This window comes from Diadema setosum, chromosome 13 (genome assembly GCF_964275005.1).
Source record: "Diadema setosum chromosome 13, eeDiaSeto1, whole genome shotgun sequence".
Classification (NCBI taxonomy): Eukaryota; Metazoa; Echinodermata; class Echinoidea; order Diadematoida; family Diadematidae; genus Diadema; species Diadema setosum.
Genome location: NC_092697.1, coordinates 1787836 through 1801918, shown reverse-complemented (window position 1 = coordinate 1801918; position 14083 = coordinate 1787836). Strand labels below are relative to the sequence as shown.

General features: G+C 37.0%; 1 protein-coding gene across 1 annotated transcript in view; it reads right to left on the bottom strand.

Moving 5' to 3' along the window:
• Positions 1 to 14083, bottom strand: part of LOC140237053 (protein sidekick homolog) — a 61654-nt gene that overhangs the window by 2095 nt on the left and 45476 nt on the right. Inside the window, 6 exon segments of the mRNA XM_072316993.1 lie at positions 762 to 906; positions 2897 to 2995; positions 3716 to 3842; positions 5600 to 5694; positions 9670 to 9808; positions 10982 to 11154. Coding sequence (XP_072173094.1) covers positions 762 to 906; positions 2897 to 2995; positions 3716 to 3842; positions 5600 to 5694; positions 9670 to 9808; positions 10982 to 11154 — 778 coding nt within the window.

The window sequence follows — 14083 nt, the reverse complement described above, 5'->3', positions numbered from 1 at the left end:
ATGTCAATCAAAATCTGATTAGTTAGTCATTTACATTGTACATTACATATACATATATTTTGTATATTTTTTATATGTGATATGACAATTTAACTTATGATAATATGCATTGATAAATGTATATTTTGTATAAAGAATTACTTTACATTGATGGATGGTTAAAAAAGTATATCAAATTGAACTGAATTAAAAAAAAAAACACAGGATAGCTGGATTCTGTCTCTTTCATTTCATCATTCAAGATTCCGAGTAATTTGGTAATATTTTCTTTCAATTACTTCATTCATTTATTCTATTTATTTCTATATTGTAAAAATACACAGAAAATTAGTGTTCACAGGCTGAAAATGGGAATAATGTAGAAGTTGCCAACTTATTACGAAAGTCCTTTTGTGTAATACATTGTACTTCGATATGCTAACCAGTCAGTCAGGAAATTTGTACCAGTGCCGCATGTAACTTGCTTACATGATTGTAACTTGATTTCCTTGTCATGTTATATCTATTTTGTGAAAAATATAGAAATCAAATCAAGTAACATAAAATTATGCATAATTGTAAAATGCATATTGTATGATTTCTTGTAAACTTAATATTCTTCAATATCTTACTATCTAGACAAAATTTCTTTGTAACAATAATGTTCTTATTTTGTGAAAAATGCAGCAATCAAGTCAAACAAGATAAAATTATATAGCATGGTTTGGGGAATGAGTATGGTACAGGACTGTAGCCGGGAGGACCAAATCTTCAGGACTTACTCCATTAAGTCTTGATCTGTTGCCTTCGTCCAGTAGACAGTGTATGCAGTGATGTAGCCCTGGACCACAGTGGGCTCATCCCAGCTCACTAAGATTGACTGGTGTGATAGTGTCTTGGCTGCAACTCCAGTGGGTCTCTCTGGTGCTGGAGGGGGAAGAAAGGTTAACATTTCAGTAGATCTTATACTATTCACCCTTCACATTAGTTTGAACCCTTTCTGTGCCAGCCAGTGACTTTGGACTGTGTTTACAGTTGGGGGGGGGGGGGTTCTGGTATACCTGCAAAATTGTCGAATTTTGCTCCAAAATGTATATGTATGCCTGACAAATGTGTAGAATAACGCTGTAATAACAAGATATTCGTTGGGTAACGACGAAAATGCGCATCTCAGAACTTACTCGATCAGGGTCAGGCTAACTCGGACTCGGGAACAACTCAGCCTCACTTTGACGACGGGGCCGAGTTGTCCCTCTGGATTGTACAGTCTTGTGCTATGGGAGCACATTGCGTTCTGGCTAATCGCAGTTATGGGCTGAGCAGATACAACACGCGCTTCAAAGAACCTCTTTTGCATGCATTCAGTATGAATGTGCGCCTATGTATAGAATATGGCGATCATGAACTGCATATAAATCGTCTGAGATAGGGCCCGAGATGAACCTGGATCCTTCTGGAATAAAAGTCTGTATATCAACTTTTACTTTTGATCTCAACTCCAAAACAACTCATCTTCCTGGCAAATCGTGTCAGCCAGGTTAGTTTCTTGGTAGCCTCTTTTGATATATTGCAAGCAAACATGAAATGGTGCAAGACGGGTTCTCAAACCCTTACATGAATTATATTTTCACTCCAAGATTAGACTGAAATAAGCATAGTACACAAACATTACAGAAAAAAAAGAAAAAAAGAAATGAGCAAAAGCAGAGACCAATCAATAAGAACATTAACTTTAATGACTTTACATGCTCCTCAAAAAAATAAAAAAGGAAAAAGAAAAAAGGAATCAATACAGTAAAGCATTCCATACTTTTCTCACTTTGTTAAAGACAGTCTGTCATGAGACATGGGTATGTGGTAGAGGAAGTCTACCACAAGTAGAGGAAGGAGGAATTAACTTTTGATTTACTAATGATAATGACAACTTTAGTTATTCACTATTTATATACTTAGTGTCAAATGTAGATATGTTCTTATCAATCTGAGGTTTCCATTTGATTGTTGTATGGTTTCGCATAATACACTAACGAGCTGATGCAAGCTAGTGATATATATAGACCATGTGCAGGAGACAAATTCAGTTGTTTTGTGTGAACCGTAACGACAATATCCATTTATATTACTTTGTTCACATATCTTTTATGTTCCAATCCATGTGTAGAATAGACAGCGAAACAGGAATATTGTTCCGTTTTTGTTCAACTGTTCAACATAATTTTCAAGGTCTCTTAATGCAGCAGTGATAACTGATTTCAAAATTGACGAAACACTTTCGACAATTTAAGTTCCCCTGTTTCTCCCAAACTGGTATAACTTCAAAAATCTAATTCCAAAAGTGTGCAGAATATATGAATTTCTACCATTTGTTTCTTTATCTGGTTGTTATGTAGATATGCATACAAAGTTGGAGGTGCCAAAAGAAAAAAAAAACCCACAAAACAACCACACCAATATTTGTTTTTCTCAAATATTTGGACACAGACAAAACTTATATGCTACTGAGAACAAACAAAAACTTATCACTCTTATCATATACCAAGAACAGATCTGAGGAAAATATTTCTCTGAAGAACATGGAAAATTGGTGAATTTATTTCTACAAGCAAATGGAGAGCTGCTCAACATCTAAAGTCACAGAGTTTCATACCAATTTGCCTTTCTCTAGAAATTTTAAAAGTTCATACAACATGTAATTTTCTCCCCCCCCCCCCCCCTCCCCAACTGATCTACATCTCTGATTTTTCTGCTGATTTCATACTGAGCAAAAATAATACCAGGATGGGTTTTTCCTTTAAATGCAGAGTGGCCCTTTACTTGAAGGCCCTTGAAAGTTCTCCAAGAGGAAAGCTCTCCAAGAAGAAAGGGATACAGGAAGGCATAAGAAGGAGCTTCCGTTCAGACGCTCTCCACCACTTACTTGATGTCATGTCGCTAAGAATCATCGACTCCACTGGGCCCAATCCCTGGCTGTTGTATGCTTGCACTTCCACCACATATTCACAGAACCTCTCCAGCCCTTCAGAGATGAATGTACAACAGGGTAATTATCACAGAAACCAATGTGCACAATAAAAATTACACTGGCCTGATGCAAATCATATCTTCATGCAATAAATACATGTTAATTAATCAGCTGTGAGGTTTAAAACGTGAGAATTTTGAGCTTTGGCGGTTCTATGCTTATCAATTTTTTTTTTTTGGTATAATTCTTTTTTAAAAGAGTAACATTCAATATGATTTGTCACTTTTCCTGACAGCATTTTGATGCTGTCAGGGGAAGAGAAAAAATAAAATGATTTAACCCTCTCTCTGCCACGGACTTCTGACAGTGTGTACAACAATATGAGTGTTGTTTTTCTTTTCTTTTTTTCCCAGTTTTTTACTGGCCAATCGATACTCAAAGCACACAAAGGGATTTGTTAACCCATTGAGGACAGACTGATTTTGCTATAACATGCATTTCCCACAGGCATCCCCTTGTAATAACAAGACTAAAGATACCCTCACTGGGATTATTAGGGTTAAACATACATCAGTAATAAGTTGAGGGCATATGTACTTTTCATTAAAAAAAAAAAAAAAATCAGAATTTTATTCTTCATGTTTTTGTTCTCAAATTCCTTTTTTTTTTTGTTGAGGAGAATCAGGGTGATTAAAACAAGAAACACTGACCTTGTCCTATCACAAACTAATTATTCATATTGACTGAAATAAATATAAACAAATTTTCTCTCACCCTCAATGTAAACTTGAGGTACGTTGACAGTGTCAAATCTTGTCCTGTTATCTTGGCACCCATCTGGATGGGGAACTCGCACCTTATATCCCAAGATGACACCGCGCTGCTCAGCTTCCTTCACAGGCTGTACATTACATAGCATCGGACAAAGCAAAGAAAGTTGACAAATGTGTGAAATGAACATAATAGATGAAGTTTTTCAGACATTTATTTCTTTCATAAGGATGGTAGTGATAATGAACAAATACTATACAAATCAAAATGATAACTACTGAAATTGTTGTCACAATTATACTATAACAGCTAAATAAAGTATAAAAATATATCATGTGTTACAAAGTTCATAACATTTTTGAATGGTCTTAATGCTGTACATCAGATCGGTACCAATTGCGATTATTCCACTTCTTAACCAGTTGAGGACGAGTCCGGAATATTCTCAAGCAGGTGTCTAATATGGGAAATGTGTGTTGTAGCAAGATCAGTCCATCCTCAATGGGTTAATGTAAATATTGGCTTCCACAGACAAAATGCATATTACAATTTGACCATAAAGGTAAAAAATATACTGCAGCAGCCTAACAATGGCTTGACCCATGCTATAAATTCTGCTACAGTGCATAGGATTGTTAACTAACATACTGATAGACAAATTTTGCTTGGGACCAAGTAAAAATGTGTTTTTCCTACTGAACACATTTCAACCCTTTAAGGCCACTGGGCTTGCATAGTTTTTCCTAAATTGGGCAAACATGGATTAAGTCTTTAGTGACTTGGGAAAGGTAAGGATTAAGATTAAGATGAAGATTACCATTTTGGTACAGTACATGTTGTCCAAGAATGATACATTGCACATTGGCCAGAAAAATTTGACTCTTTAAAGTTTCACCAAGGAGGTTCTAGAGAATGGAGTCACAAGCATCTTATTTCCTTTGCTAGATGTTCGAAGCCGCCGCTCAAAAATATTTGAAGCACGTGCAAAACAGGATCTGCCGCGCAGATAGGAAGACAATTGACTCGTGTCTCATTGCATAATCACTAGCCACTTTCAAAGGAAGATATTTTTTTGTGATGGTAATTACTTTTCGCTATCCCTTCTTATAAAAGGTAGGTGGTACAGACATGAGGATGCGCGAATAGAAATTGAGCAAAAAATGCTGAAATGAAGATGAAAATTACTCGACTGGGCATATGCGGGCACTAATCTGATATATCTATCAATAAAGAATTATACTTGAAGATTATTCCATATTAGTTTCATTTGTGGAAACTAAGCGGAAAAGTGATAAAACCAGCTTTCCAGGATGGTACAGTTTTAAACATTTTCGCATGATACAGCTCAGATTTACACTTTTGCGCAAATTTCTGGACGGAAATGTCTTTTGTTTTACATGCTTTATCATTAATTTAAATTTCATTTCATTTAATAAATAGATAAGCAAAATATGGCCAAAATTATGACAACGTTCAAAATTAATCTTCAGAATGCAGAGCAATATGGCGGCAAGGAACATTGATCATCAAAGGCACAAGTGCACCTGTGGAATTCCTTTGTACATCAACAGAAATCTGACAACTGTTTGATTAATCACAGCCAGTTGGAACTCCAATGTATAAAACCTCCTTGGTTTCACTGTCTTCCCAAATAATCATATTATTGTTATCATATCTATGATTTGTATTTTGAATTGTTTTGTTGAAAGGAAGGCAAATTATAGATCTTACTATATGTTTTATCAAAATGTCAAATGCATGGGAAAGATTGCACAGTCATTTTCTAGTTGCTTTCTGAAACAATAAATTGGTTTTTGAACTAGCTAAAAATTGAGCCATCACCTCAACCCCTCCCCCCCCCCCCCACCCTGCTGATAACCACCTCACCTTCCAGGAAATAAGAACATTTCGCAGGTAGAGGCTGTCCTCAGAGCTGTTGAATTGCTTCTTCACTGCCAGGTTTCGGACTTTTCCGCTTGGCTCTAGAAAGGCAGGGAAGAAGTGTAGGAATAAGGTGCTTGTGATGCAACAGTGAGAAGAATTTTCCTTCTGATGAACTGATACATCATATAACATTTGTCTACCATACTGGCAATATGAAAGATTTTACATCTTTTGAATCCATAAACTAGAACTAGCGGGGGTCTGCACTCTCAGAGTGCAGACCCCCGCCAAATATGTGCCAAATTTCAACTCAGATGCTAAAAAGCTAAGGAAGTGACCAAAATCCCCTGGTAACTTGTATAATTCTCAATTTAAAAAATGCTGTTACCACGGCAACACATTCGACATTGACAAAAGATGAAGTTTACATATATCTGAATAGTAAAGCAGTCACATGTGTCAAATTTCAAGTCAAATACTGAAAAATTCAGGGAGTTAGCTGAATCCACAATTTTTTCATGCTTTTTATTGAAAAAAATGCAATCATGGCAACGCATTGTTTAACACTGACAAAAGATGTGTTTTGCACATCATAAAACAGCAGTGGTTATATGTGCCAAATCTCATGTCAAATGCTCAAAACCTAGGGGAGTTATATATTACATGTAGCACAATTTACAATTTTTTTCTGTGTGATTTTCATTTTCAATATTGTTACCATGGCAACACATACATATTTTTCAATGGGGATATAAGATGAAGTTGCATGAATTCATATGATAGTGGTCACATATGCCGAATTTCCAGTCAAATGTTAAAAAAACTGAGGGAGTTAGCTAGAATCACAATATCATCGCATAATTTTCATACAAAAAAAAAATACTGTAACCATGGCAACAAGTTGTTGATAAAGGATAAAGTTTGTACACCAGTTCCTATACATGCTATACTGATTACCTGTGCCAAATTTCAAGCCAAATGCTCAAAAACTGAGGGAGTTATCTCAATCCACCATATTTTTGTATGCTTTTATATACTGAACAAAATGTTGTTACCATGGCAACACACTGATCAGCATTCCTAAAAGATGTGTTTTGCACATCTGAAATTTATATTGGTCAAATGTGCCAATAACTAAATCGCCACAGGCAAATTTGCTTGATTTTCATTAAAATACATGTATGTTGTTACCATGGCAACACAATGTCCGACGATGTCAAAATATAAAATCTGCACATCTACATGCTATAGCGATCACATGTACCAAATCTTAAGTTAAATTTGAAAAAAAGAGGGAATTAGCAAAATCTAAGAAAATTCTTGTACGATTTTCAAAAAAATGTTGTTACCATGGCAACACATTGTTCAAATATGAAAAGAGATGACGTTTGCGCAGTTACAAACTATACCCGTCACATATGTGCCAAATTTCAGACCAAATGTTTATGAAATGAGGGAATAAGCCAAATATACAATAATTTTGTATGATTTTCATTAAAAAAAATTCTGTTACTATATGGCATCACATTGTTCGACAATGACAATAGATGAAGTTTGCACAGCTACATAATGTAGTGTGGTCACATGTATCAAATTTCCATTGTCAAATGCTCAAAACCTACGGGAGTTATGACAATATTGGCATATTTTTGTATGATTTGTATTCATCTATTCCCATGGCAACTGATTTAACATTTATAAAAGAAAAAGGTGTCTTGCACAATGACACATTACATTGATAGCATCATGTGTGTGCCAAATTTCAGCTGAATTGCTTTAAAACTGAAAGAAGTTCAATCCACATTTAGTGATTTTCTTTTAATGAAAATTTGCCATTGCCATGGCAACACATAATGTGATCCTGACAAAAAGAAGGGTTTTTCACATTAACCTATTAGCAGTCAGTCACACATGCCAAATTTGGGTCAATTGCTCAAAAACTGAGGGAGTTACAAATGTAGGTCAATCCACATATTTTTGTATCACCTGTATAAAACCACTGTTGCCATGGCAACAAATTTCTTAACACTCATGAAAATGGTGTTATTTGCACATTTACACATAAAACATTCATTGCATGTGCCAAATTTTATTACGAATTTTACTTGTTACTTTTAAGCTGTGAGAGTAGTTGGATCCACAACATTTTGCATGATGTCATTAAAATTTGCAGTTACCATGGTAACACATTACTCCATACAGACTAAAAAGGTGTGTTGCATATCTACCTATGATAACGGTCACATATGCCAAATTTTAGGTCAGTTGCTAAAAAAAACTAGAAATATCACTGAAGGTGATTAATACCCCCGCCCCGTGACGACAGTCTTACCCAAGAAATGATCTTTCCTTGATCTTCTGCCATTTAAATGCCGTTACCATGGCAACGCAGCTTCCGACACGTCCGAAAAATATGTCTTGCACATCTTCCCACCAAGACTATTGTGTGTGCCACATTTCATAAGCTTTTGTCAAAAACTGAGGAAGTAGTTCAATCCACAAGATCTTTCCTTGATCTTCCGCCATTAATATGCCGTTACCATGGCAACGCAGCTTCCGACACGTCCAAAAAATATGTCTTGCACATCTTCCCACCAAGACCAATGTGTGTGCCACATTTCATGAGCTTCAGTCGAATACAAAGGAAGTAGTTCAATCCGCAAGATCTTTCCTTGATCTTCTGCCATTTATATGCCGTTACCATGGCAACGTACTTTCGGGTACTGTCAAAAAATGCGTCTTGCACATCTACAACCAAAGGCACACATCTGTACCAAGTTTCATGGAAATTGGGCAAAAAACTGAGGAAGAAGTTTGCAACACAAAATTTTCCATCATTTTGGCTCATAATATGTGAGCTGTTACCATGGCAACATACTATTTGTCACTGTCAAGAAATGTGTCATGCTGACCTATATCCTAAGACAAACATTCAATATGAATTCCATGAGAATTGGAAAAACACTGATGAAGCAGTTTTGCCATGAAGCATTTTGCCCTATATTTTACCAATAACATGCCGTTACCATGGCAACGCACTTTTTGCCACTGCGGAAATATGTGTCTTGCACATTAACATATTCAGATGAACATCTGTACCTAATTTCATAAAAATTGATCAAAAACTGTGGGAGGAGTTCGCGACGCAAGATTTGTACCCATTTTTGCCCATAATATGCCGTTACCATGGCAACGTACTTTTGGGTACTGTCAAAAAATACGTCTTGCACATCTACAACCCAAGGCACACATCTGTGCCAAGTTTTATGGGAATCGGTTGAAAACTGAGGAAGTAGTTCGCGACGCAATATTTGCAACGGACCGACCGCCCGACCGACCGCCCGACCGCCCGCCCGACCGCCTGACCGTCCGCTGATTCCTATATACCCCCTTCAAACTTCGTTTGGCGGGGGTATAATGACAGAGAAGTTTGAGCCACAAGAGTTTGCAACGGACAATTAACCAAACAACTAGCCATCCAACCGACCACCCGACCTCAGAGTGATACCCCCATACAGTATGTCCTCCCCAAAAAATTACAATCGAATTTTTGCATTGATAACACCCAATATGATTAAACCGTGTAAATGCTACTTCAGGGTCTTAAAATATAACATCTTAGCTCTATTTTGCAGAAAACCCCATTTAATTTGGTTAAGCGGTCACAGAGAAATGTGGATTGTTGTAAAGCATATCAGGAGTCTGATTCTTCCAAGAGAAGCACTTGGATGCTCTTGGAACTGCATATTAATGTAAACACAATAGACAGAACTTGGAGGGGAGGGATTCCTGAAATGCTCTACAAAAATCCTCATTTCTCCTTGACCAATGAAGCAAATTTAATGAGGTTTTCTGCAAGATGTGGGCAATGAGTTATAGTTTCATACCCTGAAATTGTGTCTGGATCGATTCACTATTCTTAAAGTTATTGTTGCGGAGGGTACCGAGTTGTAATTTTTTTTTTTTTTTTTTTATTTATTTATTTATTTATTTATTTTTTTTTTTTTGGGGGGGGGGGGTGGGACATACGGTACACACTATGTGTGGGTGTATGGGGGTATAATAAACATTACCACTCTCTGCCGTTCTCCCAGTTTCCCAATCACACCAGTCTCCCCATACAGTGTTGAAAAGCAACTTTGCCGACACCTGAACGTCATACATGGTGTGGGGGTTGAGGCCAGCTATACTGCACAACGGACTGGATACTGGCTGCATATAAATGAACATATAAATAAGAAACAAAGTGTAAGAGGTGAGATTCTAGGGGCTTATGCTGAAATCCCAGAGAAGAAAAAGGCATACTCTTTTTCTCAGTGAAAGAATGTGAAGTGAAATGCCATATGAATGGAAATCTTTACATTTTAACATATTTTACATACGCTCATCATCATCACTTTTGCACTTATTGTCACTATCATTATGATATATTTATTTTCACTGCTGATACAATCACAGCAATGATAATAATTCTACTACATGTACTATACCACTACATGGCTAAAACAGATAATTACTTTTATTATTATCATTGCTATCATAATACTATTTTGAGCATTTAAAGCATATACTTTGGCTGCTTGACATTCAAAAATATTTTGGCAATTATCTCGTACATACTCTTTTAGAAGACAGACAGATAATTAACATTTGACATAGACCCCATGTGAAACACCACAAGCTGCTTCTGGCATTCACAATAAATAAAAATTAAAGAGAATTTCAAATAATAATTGTAGGGATGATATTGAGGTTTCTTTAAAAAAATTGGAAATCAAAATTTTCAGGCGAATTTGATTCATGCAAATAGCAAAATGTGTAGAGACTTGAGAAATAAAAAATCTGAAGTCAGATTTAAATCTACAGAATATCATGCCTGTACTGCCACTGCTTAAAGGGATGGTATAGTATTGGTTTAGATGAGGATTCAGCTTTTAACTTTTTGCAAGACACTTAGGAACCACTTTATGAAATGTTAAAGAGCATTCAATTCAAAAGAAATTCAAAGTTTATTTCATGAAAATCAGTTTTGAAATGGCTGAGATATCCAAAAACAAAGTAAAACACGGCAATTCCAATAAAAGGTGGGTCCCACTTTTTATGAGAATCACTTTGTTTTGGATATCTCTGCCATTTCACAACCGATTATCATCAAATAAACTTTAAATTCCTCCTAGAATTATATGCTCTTTCATGTATCATAAAATGTTTCTAATTACCTCAAATATCATCATAAAAAAATATTGGAAAACTCAAGCCCCAACTCAACTGAAACTTCCCTTTACGAATAATGCGGGGGGGGGGGGGGGGGGTGTATTGTGGAAAAATACAGGGTTTGGAAGTGTGTGGAAACATGGAGAACAGTGAAAAGTGGTGCAAACTTACAGAACATGGCGCGTTGTTCCAGTTGCTGTTCTGCGAGGCAGCCCTGTACCTTACGCGGTACTCAATCAAACCTCCGATGCGCTCATACCAATCGGAGGGAAGCTCCCACTCAGCACGAAGAGAGGTGGGTCCCTCCGCACTCAGTGTCAGATTAGTTGGCTCGTTGGGAACCGCTATAATAGTAGTAGTAGTAGTTAAATGAGTAGTGATAACAATAATAATAATAACTGTTGTTCAACATTCTTTATTATATAAACAATGTAACATGAAAGGCCTAGGCTGCCTGCTGGATTAAACAGGAGACACAAGGCAAAGACAGAGGACAATACAGAATAACATGTAAATACATCTTACATAATAAAAAACACACTTGACAATTACAGTTACATAATCATGAACAGATTGACCAAAAAATACATTAATACACAAATGAATTGAAATATGAAATATTTGATTCTAAAACATACATTTCTATCATAAAATAGGTTTTACCGCCAAATTTCATCAGATCTGCATTCGAATTAATGAAAAGGCGTTCAAATTCAAGCGATTTTTATCACTGCTCTCCTCTCACGGTTCATTTTAATTCTTTGAGTATTCAATTTCATTTCATGTTATCCCTTTTAGATTTTATTTCATTCAATTTAGAGAGAAATTCATTCAATCTAACGACTCAAAGTTGACATTTAATTTTGCACCAGCTGGATAGACATTCAAATTTGTGCCAAATACCAGTTTCTATTTCATTTATATGAACACAACTTTGAACTTTCGAATTCAATCAACATACACAACTTCTACGGGCCTTTTTTTTTCACTGCCATACGATTGGATGATACAATTTCATCTATTTCAAAGCCTCATTTAATTATCTTAATTGTATGGATTCAATGTATTACTTTCCTGTCCACCTTTCTGTCACTTTCAATTCATCCCTAACAGTCTGGATGTAACATTTAGGAAATAGCCATATCCCGGAATATCTTAGGGGTCCTGTATGTCCAATACATATTGATCCATTTTGATTCCATTCCTTTGTTCCTGTGTCCAGTTGCTGCAATCGGATCAGCTGTAGCTGGATCTATTTCACCAAAGGGTTATATATATCACCAGTTTTGCTGGTTGTCCAGGTCATGCTTCATCCACTAATTCTGTCCGTATTTGAGATGTTCACGCATACTCTGTAACGTAGCAGTGGCTTAAATCATGTATGAATAAAGCGTAAATGTATGTGTTTGAAATAGGGTTATACGTCAGTTATTAGCTAGTATGAGTCAAAAATCACATTTCAAGGTGTATTAGGTTTGCATATTCAAACAACTGAGTAACTACAAGGAATAAAAGCAACAATGAAAAAGACTGCCCATACTTTGTAGTTGTTTGCCTTATCGTGAAATTGAATTCCTTAATGCTCTCCACGGCGGTGCTGATACAAATTTGAATGCTTGCACTTGCATTTTCAATTTGAATGCCCTTTTTACACCCTTGTGTGAGAAACTCATGAAATTGCATTCTGATGAAATTAAATTGAATGGACTAGTTACCTTTTTCAATGTCGATCTCGGTGATCATTCAAATTCACTTGAACTTGAATGACAGCATCGTGAAATCGAATGCAAATTTGATGAAATTGGGTGGGAAAACCTATAATACAACTGTAATTACCTCATTCTATTTTTTTTCCCTTCTCTTTGCCTCTTACTATCAAGTCGTTTTCTTTTTCCTCTTTCCCTCTCTCTCTCTCTCTCTCTCTTCTCTCTCCCTAGGAGGTTCTACATCTTGCAAATGCAAGAATGCGCAAATACTCAGCATGAAAAATCAATCTTACAAAACTATCAATCTTTACAGCAGTGTCTGTGACGCATGCAAGGATGAAATAACAATGAGCTATGCATGCAGAGATGGATCCCCTTTAGACATAGGCGCCGGAAGTGGGGGGGCAGGGGGGGCAGCCGCCCCCCCCAATCCAAAAAGTGGGGGGGCAAAACGCATTTTTGCCCCCCCCCCCAAAAAAAAAAAATACATAAATAAATAAACAAATAAATAAAAATAGATAGAATAAGATAGATATGTATATAAATGAATAAACGCGAAAAAACATAGCTACAAATGGCAGTTTTTGGACTGTAAAATGTCAAAATTTCCAAGCTCCCTCGCTCCGCTCGCTCACATTCAATCGCTATGCCATTCTCCTAATGTTGCTGCCAGTAATTGCCAGCAGTTGCGCCTGGGCCGCCCCCCCCCCTTAATTTCCAAAGCTAAATATATATATATATATATAGCTACAAATGGCAGTTTGGGGACTGTAAAATGTCAAAATTAATCGTCAAATTTATTCGTTATGCCATTTTCCTAACGTTGCAGCAAGTAATTGCCAGCAGTTGAGCCCGGTGCGCCTCCCCCTTAATTTCCCTAATTTCCAACGGCAGTTTTTGGACTGTAGAATGTCAAAATTTTCAAGCTCACTCGCTTCGCTTGCTCGCATTGAATCATTATGCCATTCTCCTAATGTTGCAGCCAGTAATTGCCAGCAGTTGCGCCCGATACGCCCCCATTAATTTCCAAAGCGAAAGATATAGCTACAAACGCCAGTTTCGGGGCTGTAGAATGTCAAAATTTTCAAGCTCGCTCGCTTCGCTCGCTCGCATTGAATGGTTATGCCATTCTCCTAATGTTGCAGCCAGTAATTGCCAGCAGTTGCGCCCGATGCGCCCCCATTAATTTCCAAAGCGAAAGATATAGCTACAAACTCCAGTTTCGAGGCTGTAGAATGTCAAAATTTTCAAGCTCGCTCGCTTCGCTCGCTCGCTCGCATTGAATGGTTATGCCATTCTCCTAAAGTTGCTGCCAGTGATTGCCAGCAGTTGCGCCCGATGCGCCCCCATTAATTTCCAAAGCGAAAGATATAGCTACAAACGCCAGTTTGGGGACTGTAGAATGTCAAAATTTTCAAGCTCGCTCGCTTCGCTCGCTCGCATTGAATGGTTATGCCATTCTCCTAATGTTGCTGCCAGTAATTGCCAGCAGTTGCGCCCGATGCCCCCCCCCCCTTAATTTCCAAAGCGAAAGATATAGCTATACAAACGGCAGTTTTGGGACTGT